This window comes from Vipera berus (genome assembly GCF_964194415.1).
Source record: "Vipera berus genome assembly, chromosome: 2".
NCBI lineage: Eukaryota > Metazoa > Chordata > Lepidosauria > Squamata > Viperidae > Vipera > Vipera berus.
In genome coordinates, this window is record NC_138203.1 from 155054365 (window position 1) to 155078258 (window position 23894).

The window sequence follows — 23894 nt, forward strand, 5'->3', positions numbered from 1 at the left end:
AATTAAACATTAATTAGAACAGCATTAATTTAAATCAAAAACAAGTGTAGTGACTAAGTATTTACATGTTTTGTGCACGTACCCCAAAGTAAACTAAAGTCAAACTTGTCCAGTTGATTGAAAAATGTTTACGACACACTTAATTGGGTTCCATAGACTGCAGTTGAAAGTGAAATTTAGGCTCTCCGGGGCAAATGAATTCGCAAATGAGCAGAAACTAACACAAACCTCTACATGTCACATCTTTTTGCAAATCTGAATGCATACTTACTACTTAAGTGTAATTTATCAATGCAATGTTTTTTTTAAAAAAAGTGAATATGAAAGGAGCTGAAATTTATATTGATATTAAATGCGAGTTATCAACATACTGAAAGTAATAGAATTATGGCAAATTGCTGGCTATCAAAGAACAGTGTTACCTAATGGGACCAAAGGTGTTGAAATGTTTATTTTTTAGGTAGTATTTCTACAGAAAAAACTTCTGAGATGCGAGAATGGACTCCTAAACAGACCCTTATATACCGGTACTTCTCTAAACACTCTTATGACATGACAGGAATACTCCTTATATTGACTCCAATAATATGTTCTCACCTCAAACTTCTGTCTGAGTTCTACATTTCCATCGTCATCAGCTTCTGGTATCGGCACATTATAATACTCGCCTTCTTCCTCATTAAGTAATTTATACCTGAACAATATGAGGAAAATAATTTGAGATACATAAAAAGGATTGTTTAATGGATTTTAGTCTTACTATTTGAACGCAGGCCATTTTTTTCAGAAGAAAAGACCATAAATAGGAAGCAGTGCACAGTCTTAGTATTCTAAATTTACTGAGGCCAAACAGGCTCTCCTTAATAAATGATGGTAAATAATCTTAAAAAGTGCAGCATTTGCCTACAGTAAGAAATTAGCATAGAGGATGCTAAATAGGCAACTGATTTGAAGGCTGCTTCATCCCTTCTGGAGAAACCAAGGTTGTATTATTGCCTTGGATTATTTTACCCTTTGGGGAACCAACTGGAAAAAAAAGATGCTATTTCTGCATCAAAGCAAGTTACTGACTGAAGTATTATTTTAAAACTCAGCAACTTTTCTGCTTTCCAATTCTTATGAGCTGATAATTACACATTCCATAACTATCTAACTGACACCGTGAAAAAGCATTTCAACAATTGAATAGGATTTATGGTTAATATGTTAAATAGTCAAAGGTTACAAAGATTTCTTACCACCCACAAGCTGGTGACTTCATCAGTTCCGACACCCCAAAAGAAAGAGATCCCATGAAGTCATTCCTGGTGGTTCGATCCCAATCCCAGACTTCCACAGATAATCTTCTGTCTTTGTCTGTGGGCTTTAATTTACTATGAACAGAAAAATAAGTTACCACATTTAGGCATTCATACAACAAAATGTCACTGTAATAGGGCTAAGCAAAGTATCCAAAGGAAACTTACAATGTGAAGGACTCATTCCAGTGTGGATTGAGTGTCGAGCGGATGGTTTTTGTCTTCTGTTTACTTTCATTCTTAGGATCTGGAATAAGTTTCAGTTTAACATATGGGTCTGAGAGTCCATTAGGATCCATAGGGATTAGATTTCTTGCATCCCGGACTGCAAATATACAAAATAGTTAAGTAAGTTGTAAATATTATAAAAATAAGCCAGCTGGGTGACTTTGGACCAGTCCCTCTCCTTCTGTTCAATCTACCTCACGGGGGGGGGGGTTGTTGTTGCAAGACAAACAGGAGAAGGAAGGGGGTATTAGGTGTGTTCACTGCCTTAGTTTTTTTTAAAAAAAAAACCCCAATAAAGGTGGGAAATAAATAAAGACCTCTACTGTAACACATTCAACACAACCTTGTGCCATATTCCTACATTAAATATTAAAAACAAGCAGCAAAATGTTATTAGATATGTCATTCATTTGAGAAAAAGTAAAGAGAAGAAAAAGGATTTAGTATGATATGCTAGGACAGTGATGGCAAACCTTTTTGAGTGCCCAAAACCCGCCCCGCCCGCCCCTGCCCTGCCCCACCCCTGCCCTGCTCCCACCCCGCCCACCCGCAGGGCCACCTACCGCCTCCATGGCCCGCCGCAGTAGATTGCCCAGGCGGCCCTGCAGTGCCATGGTGGCCACGCCCTCCACCCATGCCCCGCAGCATCATCTGCACGCAATGGGGCTCAAGGGTGGAGACTTGTCCTTGGATGCGCTGCTCTGCATGGGCGGTACTCGGGGGGGGACTCTCCTCTGGGGGGGATGCTGGTGAGGGGGCCACAGAGGGAGGCGGGGCTGGGGCAATGGCGTGCATGCCCACAGAGAGGGCTCTGAGTGCCCCTTCTGGCACACGTGCCATAGGTTTGCCACCACTGTGCTAGGACCTTCCATTTCCTGTTCCCAAAACACTTTGTGGTGGTAATGTCGGCTGAACTGGCAAAAGTGTAGTTTCTTACAGTCCAACTAAGATAGTGTAAATCTTCTCAGAGAGCTACTGATGCTAGCAATAACAAAGTCCAAAAGCTTCCATTGATGTAAAATATGATGGCTCAGCTGTTAAACAGTGAACATATCAGTTCTTTTGTTTAGTGAACATTTGAAGTTACAACAATACTGGAAAAAGTGACTTATGACCTTTTTTCACACTTATTGACTGTTGGAGCATGCCCAGGGTCATGTGATTAAAATTTTGGGTGGTTGGCAACCAGCATGTATTTTTTTATTATTATTATTATTATTATTATTATTATTATTATTATTATTATTATTATTATTATTATTTGAATTTTTATACCGCCCTTCTCCCGAAGGACAGCTGCACTGTCCCATGGTCATGTGATCACCATTTGTAACCTTTTCAACCGGCTACTGATCAGCAAAATCAATAGGGGAAGCCAGATTCACTTTATGATCCTTATGTTTCACTTAACTGCAGTGATTTGCTTAACAGCTGTGGAAAAAAGGTCGTAAAATGAGGCAAAACTCACTTAACCAATGTCTCACTTAGCAACAGAAATTTGGGGCTCAGTTGTGGTCCTAAGTCGAGAATTACTTGTACTGGATCAGTACAAATAGGGATTCTAATTTTGCCGTTGAAATAGTCACCATTATGCCGGGCTTTCCATTCCTGAGTTGATCCATCTGTTTTCAGTACAGAATGTTCAGCTTACATTTGTTCAAAAGAGAACACAATCATACTGATGGCTTATCAGCATTCTAATTAAGCTGGAAAAAAAACCCGGGGAATCCACTAAACAAACAAATACAAACAAAAATCTCAATAAAATTTGACCATTTTGCCAGCTGACAGCCTGATCTTGGGCTTCCGGGAAGGTAAAATAGGTGTGTTATCTACCCATCCTTGCTGCAGAGTTATAATTATCAAAATCTTTTAATCTCTACAAAAGTAATTTTAACACACCCTCTTATTTTTCTTGAAGCAGTAACAACTGACAATTTGTGCCCAGTGAAACTCAAAGCAGACCTCCAAGCTAATCTGGGAAGACCAGGAACCAGATGGTTCTCTGAATTTTGTCTTGATTTTAATAATCTTTCCGGTCCAACCAAAACAGAGAATGAACTGGCTTTTATTCAGGTTGGAGAAGTTTTATTTGCTGAAAATAACACTCTTTTTTCAAATTAAAAAAAAAAGAGAGGAATATTTTTTTTAAAAAAAGTACTCTTCACACATGCAAGTTCTTCCTGTGGCAGAACTATATTTGATCTAGTCAAGGCTTCTCTGGGAGTAACGGAGATGTCAGCTCTGCCATCTTTGGCTTCATGCCTCACTGGCACCCTGCCATCAGCTTCAGGGAGCAGGAGAAGAACAAGTGGGAAATAAACATGGATGGGTCATAGGTGGGGAAAAGGGAGGGGAGATGACAGCTTGACAGAGAACAAGGACGCAAGAAACCAGCTCCAAACATCCTGAGGGGCTCTTTTTTAAACATTCATACAGCTTGCTATTGGCTGAAGACGAACTGGTCAAGGGGGGAGATCTGGGATGAAGGGGAAAAGTTTGTAACCTTTTGCGCAGGAACCTTAGTTCTAGCTTGGCTTTACTGCAGCTAGCAACCTTTAGTAAAAGAACCTATAACTTCAACCAAACACAGTCGAGGGTCTTTTTTCCGAAGGGATCTGACTGGGGCAGGTCTGACAGGAGGAATATTTTACACTGTAAGCCATGAGATGGGCAACATATAAATTTAATAAACAATAATAAAACCCCCTTATTTATCCACAAGATCAATAAAGAAAAACAGGAGAGAGAGAGAGAGAGAGAGAGAGAGAGAGAGAGAGAGAGAGAGAGAGAGAGAGAGAGAGAGAGAGAGAGAGAGAGAGAGAGAGAGAGAGAGAGAGAGAGAGAAAGAAAATACAGTATATGATGCAGGAAGGTTTTTTTAGCTCATGCCTCTTAACTTACTTTAACATCTAAAGATTAAAAAAAATAGAACTTAGGCAAACTTGCTAGATAAACATTGCACAACAAAACATTCTGTAAACTTTAAATTTGGCCACCAATGCAGAAATAACTTAGCTATAAATTGCAAGTCAGAACATTTTTCCAGACAGCTTCTGAGAACATGACCCATTTTACTTTCTGAAAATAAAGGAATGATTGTGGTGGGAGTTACAGCAACACAGTACTGCCTTTGTTATCAGAAATAATAAACAACGAAGAGCAAAAGGCTCAGAATCTCTGGCCATGTCACCAAAACAACCAGTGAAATGTGCATAATTGTTCAGTAAAAGGTCAGTTGAATCATTTTAGTTTCTATAATGTTAAATCTGGCACTAAAAAACCTCTACCTTGTAACATGGGCTGAAGAAAACAAGCATTTAGGTAGAATAAAGTTACTTTTTTGTAAAATCCAAATGCATAAAAAGTGAATAAATAAGTGGAAAACAGGTTATTTATTTGAATGATAGGTTAACTAGAATAACATTTAATTTTTCAGCTGGGGATGAATGTTAAATATGTATCTATATATCCATCCATATCCCAATATCTAGATAGATAGACAGAGAGACAGACAGACAGACAGACAAATGGGACTAGTTCCTGCAAGAATGTTGAGAGATTAGAGAACCCCAAAAGTTGAACTATAACTTCCATATTTAATTGTTGAATGTGATGGCTGGAATATGATGGGAGGTATAGTTCATTGACTTTTGGATTACCACAATTCACTATCCTTCCATAAATAATTTTCATTTCATGACATGTGGAAGATCAGTGCCTTCTCACTCCAAAGCTCCCCCCACCATTATCTTATTTTAATAGAACTGTTAGTTCAGATTGGGACAAAATGCATGCATGTAGGATTGATGTCAACCAATGTAATTATTTTCCTTTTCTGTCTGCAATCCAATTATAAAAGAGTATATCTATAATTTAACTGAATTGTATTATTCTCATTAAAATACATTTGAATTTTTCAAAAACATACTGTTATATTTTATGACTACTTGGGCATGATTACAGTGCTGAACTAGAAACACTGTTAACCAAAAATGAAATATAGCACCAATACGTCTTCTTACCAATAAATCATATACCCAGGAACAACTATTTCAAATATAAGAACAAGAACTGCATACTCAACACTTTCACATATCTGCTAGCCTCTTCAACATGTTGAGGGGATAAAAAAGCTGGTACCTAATCTAATTAAGGATAAATTGAATAGTTAACTATCCAAAGTCACTGATACTTGCTTTGTAGCTCCAAATTATATTACTACTTCGTTTTGTGTCGGAAGCACCTACCAAGGTGCTTCCGGATTGAAAGGATTAGCTAGTGACATCACCGTTGTCCAGGGAATACCCGATGGCACTCCTTTCATGTCCCTGGTATTTTCCAATAAAGTGGTATCTATTTATCTACTTGCATTTGCATGCTTTCCAACTACTAGTTTGGCAGGACCTGGGACACATTGATGGAAGCTCATTCCGTCACATGGCTCACTTGGGTTTTGAACTGCTGAGCCATTGACCTCTCAATGGTCTTCTGACTTAGCGTTCTAACCACGAGCCATTTTTAAAGATTATATTAAAAAACATTATGGCATTTTTGCCACTGCATTTATATATATTCTAAAAATAATGAATAACTACTGACTATTGTTTAGTAATGGAACCTTTGTCAGTACTTGGCTAAGCTTCCACAATGAGTCCATTCATGGGGTTTGAAAGAAACAACGCCACAACTTAGTACTAAATATGTATTGCAGAGTCTGCTGGCTGTTCCAAAAGTTTTCTTTTCCATTTCTCTTTACTAGTTCTTCATGAAATAAACCAGAATCCCTGGTCTGCATGACTTGATTCATTTGGACATTGGCAACTGTGTCACTCTGCTGCTCGTTCATAAGCCCTAATACCATTTAGTCTGGTGTATGAATGTGGTCAGTATTACAAATGTGGGCCAAAATTATCTTCCACTGTAAAAGGAGAAGAACCAAGTCTTAAGAATGAGGAGATAAGAGTACAAAAATAATAATGAAGAAAAGTGTTTAAAGTCAAAGGAAAAAACCCATAATTTTTAGATTAAGACAGTAGTGCTCATTTGTTTAAGCACAGATCTAACTCAAAGAAGTTTTGGCATCAATTAAAAATAGATTTTTAAAACACTGAAATTGTGACACCAACCACAGATTTGATAGAGTGAGGAATGGTGACAGGTTCAGAAGCCAATCTGTTGTACATGTCAAAATCTCACTTGGGTGTTGGGGAGAGGAATCAGAATGGTTCTATAAGGTCATAAATATTTATGGCAGTTATGTTCACAGCTGAAATACAAACAGATCAATATTAAAAGGAGGACTACTATTTGTTGGTGGCAAAAGCAAAAGCTCCCACAAAAAATTGAGTTAATAAAGCTGATAGGTGTATATGTAATATTAACTGGAGAAGGATCTAGGAGCACAGATAGAGAGAAGATGCTAAAACCTGCACAGGGAAGGATTGAAGAATATGTAGAGCACATAGGAAGGTTTAATCTTACATGTTCATTTCAAATGGTCTGTTTCAAAAGTCTATCTCCAAGACTTCTACCCTCAAAATAGGTCATGTGGTGCAGGCAAATCTGATTCTCTTAATTGAAAATTCTTAGTGTGCACAAAAGAAAATAATCTTCTTCTGGCTAATTGTGTCCAGAGTCAACTAGTTTTCTCCTTCCTAATTCTGTCTAGAAGCTCCACTTAATGTCCATCTATGTTGCCACTGAGAAACACAGCTTCTCCCCAATTACAGGGATATATTGCTGCCCTCACACATTAAATAAAATATTTATACTTCATGATTCAGCTCAAACAGTAGGTTTGTACATGGGGAGTAATGAGAGTCAGTTTGGTCTAGTGGTTAAGGTGCCGGTCTAGAAACCAGAAGACAATCAGTTCTAGTCCTATCTTAAGCATGAAAAAGCAACTGGTTGACTTTAAACCAATCATCAGGGTCCTGCCTTAGGCGTGAAAGCTGCTGGGTGACTTTGGGTCAGTCACTCTTTCTCAGCCCAACACATCATGCAGGATTGTTGTCGTGGGGAAAATAGGAGAATAAGGAAATATTAGGTATGTTCACCGACTTGTGTTATTTATAAAAATAATAAAGGTGGGATTAATTAAATGCTTAGAGAAAAAAGACCAAGTAAGAATTTTCATAGCTGAACATGTTTCCCTTCCCTTCATTTGCTATATTTAATTGTTTCTCTCAAGTAGCTCCCACCTGAAGCTACTTTCTCCATAACCTATGAAGGAGGAAATTTCTCTCCTGTTGATTCCTGACCAGCAGTTTTGGCAAAGTGCTTATCTATATGCTATATATTTTACAAATGGAAATCCTAGTTTAAAATTAATAGATATTATATCTATGAGTTACTGTGGTACAAAATTATTTTTCATGAAAGACCCAAAACACTGTATCCTTGTTGTAGTAACAAAGATGGAGCTGGGGTACACACTCTGTAATCTAGGAATCTACACTGATAGGCAGCACCCTGGAACTGCAAACAAAGTATTTCTATTTTATTTCTGATGGCACTGAATATCAAGAAAGAAATAAGGAGAGAGAGAGAGAGAGAGAGAGAGAGAGAGAGAGAGAGAGAGAGAGAGAGAGAGAGAGAGAGAGAGAGAGATATTCTTCAAGACACATTGTAGAAATTTGCAGGTTAAAACACAGGCTGCTGAAAGAAAAAGTCAAATGCTTTCCTTGCCTTTGTTTTATAAGATCTGTTCTATTTGTACTTTTGTCTACATAATTAGCACTCTGATATCTTCTTTCTATTTAGCTGATCAAGGTTTATTATTTCCCCTTTTTGGTGATGGTGATTGGAAAGAATACCAATTAGAAAGGACTACCACTTCTGTAGTCTGCCTCTTTTGATAGCAACCTGTCTTGAATGAGAAAGGTCAAGAGAGGTCAGAAGCGGCAGCTTTTTCCTTTCATAATAAAAGGTTGGACACTAACATTCATGCATCAAGTAAAACATAAATTTTGAAAGCAAAGCCGTAATCAGTACCTGCTTTTGGAAGCAGTCTGAGTCAGCTGCAAATTAGTTTGGGAAATTTGCTGGCTGATAATTTCCACCTCTTAACATTAAGAAAACGAAGATCATGGCATCCGGCCCTCTCAATTCCTGGCAAATAGATGGGGAAGAAATGGGGGTAGTGACAGATTTTATTTTCCTGGGCTCCAAGATCACCATAGATGGGGACTGCAGCCAAGAAATTAAATTTTCTCCTGGTGAGGAAAGCCATGGCAAATCTAGACAGCACACTAAAAAGCCGAGACATCACCCTGCCAACAAAAGTGCGTATAGTCAAGTCTATGGTCTTCCCAGTTGCAATGTATGGCTGTGAAAGTTGGACCATAAGAAAGGCTGAGCGCCAAAGAATTAAGGCCTTTGAACTATGGTGCTGGAGAAGACTCCTGCAAGTCCCTTGGACTGCAAGGCAATCAAACCGGTCAGTCCTAGAGGAGATCAACCCTGACTGCTCTTTAGAAGGCCAGATCCTGAAGTGGAAACTCAAATACTTTGGCTACCTAATGAGAGGGAAGGACTCACTGGAGAAGAGCCTAATGCTGGGAAAGGTTGAGGGCAAGAGAAGAAGGGGACGACAGAGAATGAGGTGGCTGGATGAAGTCACTGAAGCAGTAGGCATGAGATTAAATGAACTCCAGAAAATGGTAGAGGACAGGAAGGCCTGGAGGAACGTTGTCCATGGGGTCATGATGGGTCAGACATGACTTCGCAAGTAACAACAACAAAAATTTCCACTTGTTTTGTTCCAAATATATTGTAATGCTACATGCCTCAGATCCTGGAATAGGATGGCCAAGAAATCAAGTCCTCAACCAAGTCTAAATACTAAGTTTATTACATGGGCATGCAAGCTGATATTCTTCAGAACTTTTGGGTTAAAATTCCCACCATCTTTTGCTATTGGCTGGGCCAACTGTGACAGATGAAAAATGGCCCTGTACACCTGGAGGACACTGTGCCTATTGTTGTTTCATTGTTTTACAATGTCCAAGACCCCCTCCACTCCCTTGCATGTACTGTTCTGAGCTTCTTTTGTTCATATATCATATAGAAAATATCTGTAGTAATCACATCTGCATTGAGATAAGCTAAGACTGACTCCAGTCTCTAGTGCAATTCATGTAACACAGAGCAGAAATCAGCCTCTCCAGTTGTTAAACCTGCACTGAGGAGAATACACTTTTAAGAGAAAGTGTAATACTTTCCTCATATGGAAAACAAGAAATCCAAAACTATTCCACTGAGGTGTCTAAGGATGCAAGGTTGAGGAAGCATTTTCTCATTTTACTTGCCACAGAGTTACCCGATCATCAGCAAAATAAATTAGGAAGACTGTATTTTTCCTATAGCATTAAGTTTCATCATGCTCAATGCCCTTCTACACCTTGAGGCGTTGTAATACATTATGATTCTCAGTCCACTGAAGTTATTTTAATGTGTCTCTCAGGAGCAATAGCTCTTCATTATATTCTCAGGTTTTGACTCCTGAGGCGTAATTCTGTAATAACCACAGAGCATTAAAAAGTTTCTATTTCACCCATGCTCTATACTGTAAGGTAGAGAACAGTGATTCATTTCTCTGAAAATAAGTTTAATACGTAACATAATGACATTGCTGTAACTTTATTATACTATATTTGAAACAGAAAAAGAAAATGCTTTGGTGTAGTGATTAAGGCACAGGCTAAAAAACAGAAGGCTGGGAGTTCTAGTTTTGCTTTAGACATGAAAGCCAGCAGGGTGACTTTGAGCCAGTCACTCTCTCTCAACCCAGCTCACCTTACAGGGTTGTTGTTGTGGGGAAAATAGGAGGAGGAAGGAGTAATTAGGTATGTTTGCTACCCTGAACTATTCATAAAAAATAATACAGGGATTAAAAAAAATCTTTTAAAAAAAGGGAAAATATTTTCCAGTTCTACCCTATTCTAACCACAGAGATTTATTACTGTTTCAGAAATCACGGCATGAAAAATGTGTATATCCCCTCAATATACTTTGTAGAATGCGCTATCAGTAAAATATGGATAACTTTTCCCCACGATTGACTGCCTTCTTGTAGGCCCTGCCTGAAGAAATAATAAATCAACTAATAGTTTGTCTTGCTCCAAAGTTTAAATTCAGAAGTTCTTTCACAATTCATAAGATTCCATTTTCTGGGGAAGCCTAGAGGCATAGAACTAAATTTTTAGCGTAACTCTCACCTTCTGAAAATGTCCATGTATGCTCTCCATTATGGAAAAAAAAGCGCAAGAGCATACATGAAGGTAAAAAGAGTGAAATAGATGACATGCCTTAAAACATTAATCTGGTGATTTTTTTTTGGCGGGGGGGGGGGAAGGCAGGAGGAACTAATATCCTGAAAAGAATCCTTCTTTCTAAAACACACAATAAGTTGCAGTCCCTCATTTGGAGACCTTCAATACAAAAAATTGTATTGAATTTTCAACCTAACTTATGAATACCAGACTTTGTTTTATGTACTAGGACTAAATGATAGAATTAAAAACAATGACAACTTTACATGCTGGATTTGACAGAAACATATTTAGCACAGATTATTTATCTACAAGACATGTGTAGGAAGCACCACAAGCAAGATGTGAAGGTAATTGCTTCCTCCCATTGTTGTTCCTCCAAGTACCATATAACAATCTTGATTAGTAGCCATTGACAAACTTACACAAATAAGAATTTGTCAAAAACATCCAAGCTAATAACTATTGTTTTATCATAGGCTGACAATGACTTCCATAATTCAGTAGCACTGTGTGAAAAACTTCCCTTCAACAAGCAAAGTTATTACTAGAAGCCAACATTGGTTCGTCAAAAACAGATCATGCCAAACAAATCTTATTGCATTCTTTGACAAAGTGACTAAATTAGTGGCCCAGCGAAATATTGTGGACATTGTATGCTTGGACTTCAGTAAGGCATAAAAAAATGTGAAATAGAAAAATCCAGATGGATTTGTAACTGTCTGTCAAACTTCATTCAAGAGCCTTGGTGGAGCAGTGGGCTAATGCCTCCTTAAGTAACACCAGCTGCCTGCAATTAGTGCAGGTTCGCATCCCACCAGGCTCAAGGTTGACTCAGCCTTCCATCCTTCCGAGGTAGGTAAAATGAGGACCCAGATTGTTGGGGGCAATTAAGCTGACTTTGTAATAATGCCGCTTGGGGGGGGGGGGAAAGCCCTAATAAGCAGGCATATACATAGAATGAAGGCTATTGCTAAGCACATTGGTTTGTGCTTAAATTGTAAGCCGCCCTGAGTCTTCGGAGAAGGGCGGGATATAAATGGGATTAAAATAAAATAAAAATAAATAAATAACATGTAGTCCTCAGTGGAAGTACATCTACATGGAGGGAAGCATGCAGGGGTACACCAAGGTTCTGTCTTAACTCCAGCATTCTTCAACATCTTCATAAATGGTTCAGATCAAGGTATAGAAGGGGAACTCATCAACTTTGCAGACAGTGCTAAACTGGCAGGAATAGCCAGTTGGAAGGAACAGCCAACAGTTTAGCAGATAGGTTCAAGATCCAGAAGGCTCTTGACAGAGTTCAAAACTGGGCCCTATCCAACAAAGTGCATTTCAGTGGTGAGAAAAGTAAAGTTTTATACTTAGGCAAGAAAAACCAAATGCACAGGTATAGAACAGATGGTACCTGGCTCAACAGCAGTCACTGTGATCTAGGGATTTAGAAGTCCTAGTGGAAAACCACTTACGTATGAGCCCAGCAATGTGCTGCAGCTGCCCCAAAAGCCAATGCAATCCTAGACTGCATCAACAGAGGGATACTATCAAAATCACATGACGTGTAAGTACTTCTTTATGCTGTTTTGTAAGACTGCATTTGAAATGCTGTGTCAGTTCTGGCCACCACGATACAAAAAATCAGTTGAGATTCTAGAAAGAGTGCAAAGAAGAGCAACAAAGATGATTAGAGAGCTGGAGGCTAAAACATACCATGAATGGTCGCAGGAACTCGGTATGTCTAGTCTACCAAAGAGAAGAACTAGGGGATGATATAATAGCAATCTTTCAATATTTGAGGGATTGTCACACAGTAGAGGGAGGTCAGCCTGTTCTCTAAAACACCTGAGGACAGGACAAGGAGTAATGGGCAAAAACGTACCAAGGAGAGATCCAGCCTAGAACCAAGGAGAAATTTCCTGACAGTGAGAACAATCAACCAGTGGAACAGCTTGCCTCCAGAAGTTGTGGGTGCTCCATCACTGGAGGTTTTTAAGAAGAGATTGGACAGCCATTTGTCTGAAATGGTATAGACTGAGTCTCCTGCTTGAGCAGGGGGTTGGGGCTAGAAGACTTCCAAGGTCCCTTCTAGCCCTATTATTCTGCTATTCACCCCTCATTCAGCTTTATTTATTGGGTCTCAGAGTCTACTATTTTATGAGAAGGAGAAAATCTCCACCCCTGTCACAGATGATTGTGAAGAATCAAGGAAGGAAAAAAGGGAGGACATAGTACTGTTAATAGGCAACTGCCCAACTAACCAAAAAAACAAAACAAACCCACACTCCTTTCTTCCAATTTGCTATAAAAGCAGGTCATGTGCTCTCTTTTAGCATGACAAATCAAAAGAGTTAATTAGGAGACAGAAGGAGGAGGAGGAGGAGAAGCATACAATAGAGAAAAGCTAGCAGCAGAGTGGAGGTGGATAGTAATTCCGTCAGTGCTTCAAGGCTTATGTGACACTGTCAGTTTTGTATCAGCTTAACTGGCTTTTCTACCTTCAGGGCATCTGGCAAAGTAAGGCCTACTTTATTTATTTATTTAGCACAATGCATTTTAAGAGCAATTGGAAGTCTGATTCAGACTCCTACAGAATTCTGCCCTGGGTAACACTAAATTAAGCCCTAAGATCAGCAAAAATTAGAGCTAACTCAATACCACTTTCCGGAAGATGATTCAGAATACTGACACTCCTACATCTTCCCAGGCTAAGAATATCATGCTTCCTTCCACCTCAAGTTGTGAGGAGAGCTCCCCCATAATTTTTCTCTCCCTCAGCTATCCAGGGCTATGAGAATAGAGAAAACAGCATCTACCATTGGCAGTTCTATTGAAATATCAGGCCAGCTAGTTTTGTTAAGATAGATTTTCCTACCAGATTCTTTTGTGTCTCACGTCAGTGTTTCTCAACCTTGTCAGTTTGAAAATATGTGGACTTCAACTCCCTGAACCAGCCAACTGTCTCTATGATACTACACACACTAAAAGGAAGAGATTTCTGATTTTATTCTTGTGGGAAATTTGCCATGAACATAATAACTTTGTCACAGAAAATGCTAGAAATATTACAGATAGTGGCCTACTAAATTCAGTGTCAATTATATTGCCAATGACCTATGAATAAAAATAGATCTAATATTTCTTTGCCTTTCCTAATTTGAAAAGAAAGTCCACAGAAAGCTTAGCTTTCATTTTCATGGGCTGCTTGTCACTGAAGTTGAAAGGAAACCAAGCTACCTTAAGCAGTAGGACTGACCTGCCTGTATTTGGAGAGTTGCGATGAAACATGATTCAAATGTTATCTAAAGTTTTTAAAAATAAACAAAACAAACATCTAGCTTTCTTGTTTCATTTTCCATTTTTGCAGTTTCAGATGAAGATAGAATCATAACGTTCTTCACTCAATATAATCACCCAAGCAAAAGCATTCCTAGCAGATGGAGGTCTACTTCCAATGAATACATTCAATAAAGGACAGCCCACCAGTTTTTTTTCAAGTAAATTAATTCCACAGTCAAAACTCATGTTACTGTTGGGAAGCTATTTCCTCGCCTTCAATTAGAACACAACCTAAATACAGTGTTTATTTTCTGCACCCTGAAAAAATAAAGGAGAGATTTTGATATATCCTTCTGTGATAGCTGACACTTTAAGTAGGTTATCACACCCCCAAAGCTAAAATACCAACTTCCTTCACATTTCCTCTTAAGATTTAGGCTCTAGTTGCCATTCTCTGAATATTTTATTGATTTATTTATTGCTTTAATTTATATGCCGACCATCTCATTGTCAAGCGACTTTGGACAGCTTACAACAACATCAAAGTGTGATATAAAACAATAAAAGCATTAAAAATATTAAGCATTAAGAATTAAAACATTAAAACTGACCAAGAACTAGATAAAAATGAATCCATGTATAAACAGGGTCGAGGTGGGATCATCTCCTAATCTCCCTCCACGGTGGGATGCCCCCATCGAGGTCCCAAGCCAGATGGCAGGTGTTCCTTTTTAGAAGGCCAGGGGGTGGGGGCAGATCCCACCTTGAGGGACATGATATTCCAAAGGGCAGGAGCCACAGCAGAAAAGACACTACTTTTGGGCCCTGCCACTTGAAATTATATTGCTATATTCAGTAAAACTTCAGCTCCTGGCTGGAACAAAGGATTATGAATTCCCTTGAACTGGAGGATGTAATAGGCTTCTTACTATCCATCTAAGAACATCTCTCTGCTGACTTTTATTCAGTTTGTAATCAATTATCATTTCAAGATCGTTTTCTTAGTATTGTTGCATAACCAGGAAACATATGCTGAATTAGGCCAAAAGTAGTGCCTTTAGGCCAAAAGTAGTGTTCCTTGCTGGAAGCCCCAAAGGAGAATATGGGCACAGTGTGTCATTTTCCATCCCAACTTTCCAACCATGGATACTGGATACGTTCTTAGATGGATAGTAAGAAGCCTATTACATCCTCCAGTTCAAGGGAATTCATAATCCTTTGTTCCAGCCAGGAGCTGAAGTTTTACTGAATATAGCACATAAGTCATTTTTTACATTTATTGTCTTAAAGCTATTCAATATAAATGAATAAAGGGATCCTTAAATGAGGTACATTACTTCTAAGCTTTCCTTACCTGTGACTTCCAGCTTGTCACCAGTCACTTCAACCTTCAAATAAATCCTCCCTCTTTTTTCCGTGTGATCCATTCCACAAAGACTTGGAACATTTATTACACATTGTTTGTGAACATTCATATCACAGGCTGCAAGTCAGAAAATAAATAATTTAATATCCTAAGGACTGAAAATGACAAAAATAACTAATTGGCACTGCTACTTTTACATTGCCAGGGAAGTTGATTTTTCCTTTGGGCTATTAGGGAAAGCTTGTCAATTTATAGGCCATAATGGGACTCAGAAAAAAATTCTTTCCACATTCAATAAATAAGTTAAGAATTGTGTTTGCAGTTATCTTCTCATGAAAGGAAGCAAGTAATTCTCCCTCATAGGGCAGAACAAAATAAGACAAAAGAAACATGATTTTGAGTTAAGAAACAGCCCTTTCTGCTGTAGTCTTTTACACAAATCTTACAGTGACATATGACAAATTTGGCCAGAGCCAATGATTCCCCAACATACCAAACGTTTTGAGACAAACGTTAATGATGCCAGTTTAGACAATAAAAACTATGTGGGTGGCATTTAGTTGAAAATAAGCAAAATGTGGGAAAACAGAAGTTGATTGAATACCTGCTAGGGCTTTACCAAAAGCAAAATGAAAATTAAAAAAAAAACCTCAATATCATAAGATCTCCTCTTTTTCGAGATTGACTATTGTCCAATCATTAAATTCAATTTAAAACACTGTACAACTATCAACCACTATTTCTGTTTTTGAGCATCCAGTAATGCATACATAGTGTTTCCATTAATAAAAAAAACTAGGTTATGCCTGATCAGGAAAGCTGCCATATATTAGCAAAAGAATTATATGTTTTAGCTATTCCCCAGGAAACACGATGTGAAAAATGATTTCTGGATTGATTTTTTTAAAATCTGATTGGGAAAACAAGTGACCACAATTATTTTTAATCAAAATCTTGACAAGTGCGTTGTTTGACAATAAAACCGCTGAATGAAAATGTTATTAAGAATTGAGATACTTAATTTTTAGTTCTTTCATATTATGGGAAAGTATATCTTTAGACCTTAACATTAGAATCCCTTCAGATATTATAGACACAGTTTTAATTCTAGAGGTAAACCTAGTTAAGGAACAGTCTCATATCTAAGAGTGGGAAACAGCAACAAAAGTTGAAAGGCAGAAAAACTGAAAGAGTTTTTTGTCTTTCTTCCATAAGAAACAAAGTCTTAAGAATGCCTGATTTTTCTCAAAAGCCAACCACTGAGCCATAGGAACGTGGGGAGTCGGAACAAATGAAAGCCAGCGTAGCACAGTGATTAAAATGCCGGGCTTCAACCACAGATATGAAGCTCACTGAGTGACTTTGGACCCACTCACTCTTTCTCTGTACAGCTTCTCAGGCTTGATGCTCTGGTGATTATTATAAGGGAGGACTACCGTGGATGCTACCTTGTGTTCTTAAGAGGGAAGACAAAATGTAGATGCAATACTAAGCAAATTAAAAAACTGTAGACCAAGCAACAATGGAGGCTGATGCCTTTTCATGTAGGATTCTCCACAACATGCATACATTCGAAAAGAAAGGTGGCCTGAACTGTGGTATCGTATCAATTTTTTTAAAAAAAATCCAGATAGAAAGAGGTAGCTTTGTAGGATGAAATAAAATATTTACATTCCTACCTTAAACTACTTAAATGATTTCTTACTAATGGTCTTGAGTTTCAACAGAAGAGATTATATATAGCTCTGGGTTGAACTGTAGAGTCTTTGGTGCTATCTGAGCTTGGTTATTTGCTTGCAGATGTTTCATTACCCAACTAAACAGCATCATCGATGCTAGAGCATGGTGTTTACTCCCTGTTTATGTACAGCACCTTGCCCTGCCAGTGTTGGTGGGAGTGTGGTTTTCTCCTTGATTAGTTTCTTGATTAGGGTATTGTTTTCTGCTGGATTGCTTGCCTGCTGTGAATCCCTGCTTATCTGGCTACTGGCTACTGGAGTGGATGACTTCTATTCTTTTCTGTTTCATTTAACTTTTTGTTGTCTCTTTTGAACGGTGTGTAAATATGGTTTATTTATATGTGTCTATTTTTAGCTGACCTGTCTGAATGCCAAGTTTCCAGGAATTCCCTAGCATTTATAGATTTGACTTGGTCTAGGATGCTCATAATTTCCCAGTTGAAACAGTGGCTGGGTCTGTCCATCTCACAACAGATGGCATTTTCATCATGTCTTCTGACTGCTAGTTGGTGTCCATAGATGCATTCTGCTAACCTTCTACCTTTGTGTCCCACATAGTAGTTATAACTTTCTTTACACTCTGTTGTAAATGACTATGTTTTTTCTTCTTGGGCTTCTGGGTCTTTTGGTTTACTTAAAATGTTTTTGATGGCTTTAATTGGTTTGTATGCTACAATGATGCCATGTGGCTGTAATAGTCTGTTGTTTCTGAGATGTTTTTTATGTATGGTCAGTGTTATCCTTTTCATACCTCGTGGTTGTGCTGTTGTGGGTTGAACAGTCAGGCATTTTTTGATAAAGTTACAAGGGTATCCATTTTATTGGAAGATGTTGTATAGGCGATCCATTTCCTTTTTCTAGTGTTCTGGGTAGCTGCAGTTTGTGCTCATTTGAATAATTTTCTTACACAGTTCCTCTTGTGGGAGGATTTGTTTAGTGTGGGTTATTTTTCAACAGACATGTGTTTCTAATTTTTTTTTTTTTGCAGTTGTTTCCTCTGCTGATGAAGATATCCAGAAAGAATACAAGTTGTTGCTTTCTTCTTCTCTGTTGAACTTTATTCCTTTGAAGATGTTGTGGATTGTTTTTTGTGTCTTCTCTCATTGTTCCTTTTTTATTATGATAAAGGTGTCATTTACATATCGGATTCATATTTTTGGATGTTTGTGTGGGAGTGCTGTTTCTTCCAGATGCTTCTGCATTACACTCTCTAAGTCCTGAGAGTGGTGATCCTATGGATGTTCTTCTGATTTGTTCATATTTCTGTCAATCAAAGTGCACGTAGGTATTGAGGCAGAGGTTGATGGGGGTCCATGTTTCTGGGTATTTTGATCTTAAAGAGTATTTACCTAGGACAGATGAGTTGTGGATCTATGTATGTGAAGAGTGCTGTGACGCTGAATGAAACCATAATTTCATCTTCTATTTTTAGACCTTTAATTTTCTGGAGGCATCGTAGTGGAGAACTGATAATATATTTGCAATGTAGTGGGGAATTGTAATGTGGAGTGGGCTTCAGTGGGGAAGTGATGGAATAGAAACAATACCCAATCAAGGAACCGCCAAGGAGTAACACTGGCAGGGCAAGTTACTGTATATAAACAGAAAGCGAAGCCCATATTTACTTGCACTGATGTTGTTACATAGATAGGTAATGAAATATCTGCAAGCAAACAACCAAGCTCAGACAGCACCAAGGACTCCATAGGAGCAGGTTTCTAAGGAATCCCCAAAATAGCTTCCAAGCCACTTAATTAGTCATAGGTGACAGCTTGCTATTTTTATAGCTATTGAAGAGGAGTTCTATTCAAATCACATGAGGAGAAACAGCAGTTTGTGTATTTTCTGACAACAGCTGTTTTTATTCATCTCTTTGTTGCAGCTACTGTTGCATTCCTAGTAGCAGGATACCTTATACTTAGAATTTGACAAACTGCCATAGGTTATGTTGTGAAATTGTTCATGAGGCACTATCCCCTCTCCATTTTTTCAACTTCTCTCCTTCCACTTGATGTAGCATAAGTTCATTTTGATTTTTCTTTTTTCTTTTAAAAAAGAGCCTTTTGATAAAATTGTAATGGGAAGGGATATGTGGTATTTGCATTTATCTATCTGGTAAGCCGCCTTCAGTCGCCATGTGTGATTAGGCAGCAAAATAAATTTTCTAAATAAATAAAAACAAAACTAATGATCAGTAAGTTCAGATACCCTGGTGTGAGAGTCCTGGTTTTTATAGTATTGGATATTTATACTAATCTACATCCTTCTTAAAACTCAAATACTTTGGCCACCTAATGAGAAGGAAGGACTCACTGGAGAAGAGCCTAATGCTGGGAAAGATCGAGGGCAATAGAAGAAGGGGACGACAGAGAATGAGGTGGCTAGATGGAGTCACTGAAGCAGTAGGCGTGAGCTTAAATGGACTCCAGAAGATGGTAGAGGACAGGAAGGCCTGGAGGAATGTTGTCCATAGGGTCGCGATGGGTCGGACACGACTTCGCAGCTAACAACAACAACATCCTTCTAGTTTTCCCTATTTCAACTAATCCCTGGGAATGACATAGCAAGAGAATTCTCCCGTGGATCTTTTGTATGAGACTTGGATGCAATGGTTTCTGTTGCCAGCTCCACTGGGTTGCTCCAGTGGAAATCATGTGGCAATAGTCAAAATGTCACACACTTTTTGGACATGACCGTAATGCTTTATTTAGGGGGAAGTCAATTCCTCAGAACAAAAGTGGTGGCAATTTGCAAGGGTGAATCAACCAAAACAAAAAACAAAACAAAAGGATAGCGAACAAGCATTATGAAGCATTATTATGAAGCCACAAACTATCCTTAATTTTTTAATGCTTATGCTTTTATCATAATATTGCAGGTCAACTGCTGATTGAATATAATGCTTCTTTCTTCCGGTAAGTTTCCATTAATATATGACTATAGAAAAATCAACATGAGAAAAAGCTCTTCTCATTTACAGTCTTTTGCTAGATGTGTTGAAATATTCATTTCAAATGGACTGCTACACTTGTAATTAACAAGAACTACAATAAATTTTACTGGAAAGTAGTTAGGCAAAATTCTAATGGCTTCATTGATTTTTTTTAAAACAACTGCATGAAATATATATCTTACTGTCACATTTCATCCCTTGGTGCAGAAGTCCATAAAGTAATGAACCACAATGGTCACAAAATGTTGGGCTCCCATACGTGTGGATTTTGAACTTATGCTTGCTTCTGGGATCCTAAAAAGAAGAGAAATGACAGTGTCATGTTACTTGTTAATCAATGAAATTGAAGACATTAATGTCAAACATTACATGTAAGTTTCTGAATTAAAATCCATGTACAACTCCTTGCAGAATACATATCTCCATCGTCAATAATTGTGTGTTCCTTAAATAAATAAAACCCTGTAATATAACAAAATTAGAGTCATTTGACTTGAGTGTGTGTGTAATAATATCTTATTACACACACACTTTATATCTTATAAAGATATAAAGAAAATTGAACTGGCTGAAATAGTATGAAAAACTTATTCTTCATTCTTACCAACAACTTAAAACTACTCCCAAGGAATTCTCATTCCTTCAAGTGATGCTTTCAGAGATGATGATGTTTTCTGACTGACTCTGAAAGAAAGCAGCAGTTGCCAAAGCTCTGTGTTTTTAATCAGAAAATACTGTAATTGTAGCTTCTAGCTTTTTGCTCAGGATCTGGTTTTGTCCCAGAAAAATACTCCCAGACCACAAAACCATATACTGCTCCATAATTCCCTAAAATGGAAAGCAAGAAAGCAAGAGCTTGTCAGCCCTACAAGGGGATTCCTCAAGAATTTAGGCAGCTCCTGCAGATGGCAAAAATTGGAGTAGCCTGTGAGATCACTTAGACCAGGGGTCTTCAAACATGGCCCTTTTATGGCTTGTGTACTTCAATTCCCAGAATTCCTCAGCCAGTCATAAAAGGGCCAAGTTTGAAGACCCCCGCCTTAAACTTAAGACACAACCATTTTACAGAGAAGAGATGGTAGGTGCTTGGTTTAAACTGCAGGTTTAATAGTTGACATTTCCAATACACAGTTACACACAATGAAAAAAAGACCCTTTTATACTTTAAGACTATGTGAGAAGGTCAAATACTGTGCCTTACTTTAAGGCAGCTTCCAATGTTCCTATAATAATGCTCCTTATTCCTTTTTTATAGAGTTTGGGAAAGAAATTGTCCATTTTCTCTGGGTCAAGACAGAAAATCCTTTACAAATATTTACATGGAAGTACAGTATATTTTTTAGCTATTAAACAAATCAAAGAGTTAATGCAAGTCACAAATATCAGAAAATCTTGCCAGCTTATAAAATGCAGGAACAACAACACCAATTAGAATATGTTTCAATACAAGATTATACAAGCAAAAAGATAATCTCATATCTGTATCCAAACAATTTTCTGCATCAAGTTTAGAGCTTTTGTTAGATACAAAGTTATCTTTTCAGTCTATTGATGTACGCACACATCTGTAGATAAATGAGGTTCTAAAAGAGATTTTTTTTAAATCTACACTAGCAAAAGATCCAGAAAGACTGAAGCGGTTTAATGAATAAAGTGCAATTTTTTAGTTCTTGCCAAAAATTCTACATTGAAATACAAGTGTTCAGTTTCATGAATAGATACTCTTTGGATAGATTCTTGTGTGCATTATTCATGCCAAATTATTTTATGAAAAATAAAAGATAAAAAATATCCACAATGGAAAAGAATATAAAATGCCCCTCTAGGGGGAGGCAGAATGACATATAAAAATATCTAATAAAAAAAATGTTAGACACCTTGTTCAGAAAGCTCAGCTGCACTCCAGAGGCAAAGCTTTCATTAATCTTCACTGTGTGACTTTAAAAAATGTGATGCACATTCACCTAAAAATTATACAATGTGCAACTCAATGATAAGATATTAATAATTCAATAATTTGTACAAAATATATTAAATGGAATTATCTGCTACCTTTAGGCCTATCACAAACAACTGTTAAGATCAATAAACTCTATTTCAGACTTCTTATATGTCAACAAGATGTCAATGACTATGATGTATAGTTTCAAGCTGAGAGCTCATTGAAAACTCTCAGAAGTAAAAGTATGGCACTATAAAATTTTTAAAAGGCTACTGATCTTTGATTAGCATTTGCGATCCTGTCTGTCGGTCTGTCTGTCTCTCTCGCTCTCATATCTATCTTCTTTCAACTTCTTTTGGAAGCAGGAATTGGAAAAAGGAATTGGAAAAAGGAAGAATTACACAAGCTAAAAAACCATTGCCATACAATTATTTACATTTCTGAAATTCCTTTATAAGCACTTTATCTCTCCAAATCCAAAGTCAATTGCATTCTAAGTGTGGGGGGGGGGAATCAGCATTTCTTCTCAAAAGCTACATGAATTCCTTGTCTTTCCACTTGTTTTGACAATAGGCAATTAATCTCCAACTCTACACCAACACTTATGACTTACTAACATTATCACCTTAGCCTTCTGAGAAATGATGTATTAACTTCTACAGCTGGAAAACCTGCAATAGTCAGGCCAGTAACTGACTGTCTTCTGCATTGTGGTCACTTTGCAGACAGATAAATTAGAAATAGCTGTTCAGAAATTATGATTTTGAAATATTACTGGGAAACACACCAGAGATATGTGGCAATGCATTTCTACCAGTAACTTCTTTTTACAAATTGTCCTCAGCATATGAACATGTTGGTAAGTCCGGTTAAGTATAATAAAGTAATGCCAAAAACCCGTTTCACTAATAGCATGGAAGTGTTGAAAAGTTTACTCATTTCATTTTGATGCCTGGATTAAACTGCTTTCTAAAGAAAATAATTAATGTCTCCTACTACAGTTCCCTACAGCATACATAAAAGAGCTAGTAAGCCTAAAGGTTTTTCACTATCTAAGTTCTTAATAAAAACTACTGTGAGCCAGGGAACTTAGGTCTGTATTGCCTCAAGTTGTCAGTGTTGATACTTCTGCAGTGATCCACAGTTATTTATTTCAGAATTACCTGAAAGATTTGTAGATTAGTTCTAAGGTGCCAAATGCTGCTGCTGGAAAAAAGGTACTTGTGTAATTAGGAAACCCTGGAAGAACCACCCCACTTAAAAGGTTGGAAAGAAAAAAGGCAACATAGTCAACAATGATCTTGTCCTAACTAATTTCCAGGATGAATGCTGGAAAACTAGAAAGTTTATCCTTAGAAGTCATATTCCACAGATGAAGATGGGGATAATGTACATTATACTTAATGTAACATGTATTTTGAAAACACACAGTGTTGTTAGTTGCGAAGTCATGTCCGATCCATCGTGACCCCATGGACAACGTTCCTCCAGGACTTCCTGTCCTCTACCATCTTCTGGAGTCCATTTAAGCTCATGCCTACTGCTTCAGTGACTCCATCCAGCCACCTCATTCTCTATCGTCCCCTTCTTCTCTTGTCCTCAACCTTGTTCTGTACCAGCCTGCTACTGGCCCTGCAGAAAAGGCAGGGACAACCCCTTTTACAAGAAGGCAAGAGGCTGGAACTAATGTAGCCTTGGTGGAGCAGTGGGCTAATGCCTCCTTAAGTAACACCAGCTGCCTGCAATTAGTGCAGGTTCGCATCCCACCAGGCTCAAGGTTGACTCAGCCTTCCATCCTTCCGAGGTAGGTAAAA

At 37.9% G+C, this 23894-nt stretch overlaps 1 protein-coding gene across 1 annotated transcript in view; it reads right to left on the reverse strand.

Moving 5' to 3' along the window:
• The window catches only part of PRKCA (protein kinase C alpha), a 255726-nt gene that overhangs the window by 64558 nt on the left and 167274 nt on the right, over positions 1-23894 (reverse strand). The window contains exons 4-8 of the mRNA XM_081319564.1: positions 20321-20432; positions 15435-15563; positions 1467-1623; positions 1239-1373; positions 532-694 (exon numbers count right to left, since the gene is read on the reverse strand). Of these exons, the coding sequence (XP_081175690.1) occupies positions 532-694; positions 1239-1373; positions 1467-1623; positions 15435-15563; positions 20321-20432 (696 nt within the window). The remainder of the gene's footprint in view (positions 1-531; positions 695-1238; positions 1374-1466; positions 1624-15434; positions 15564-20320; positions 20433-23894) is intronic.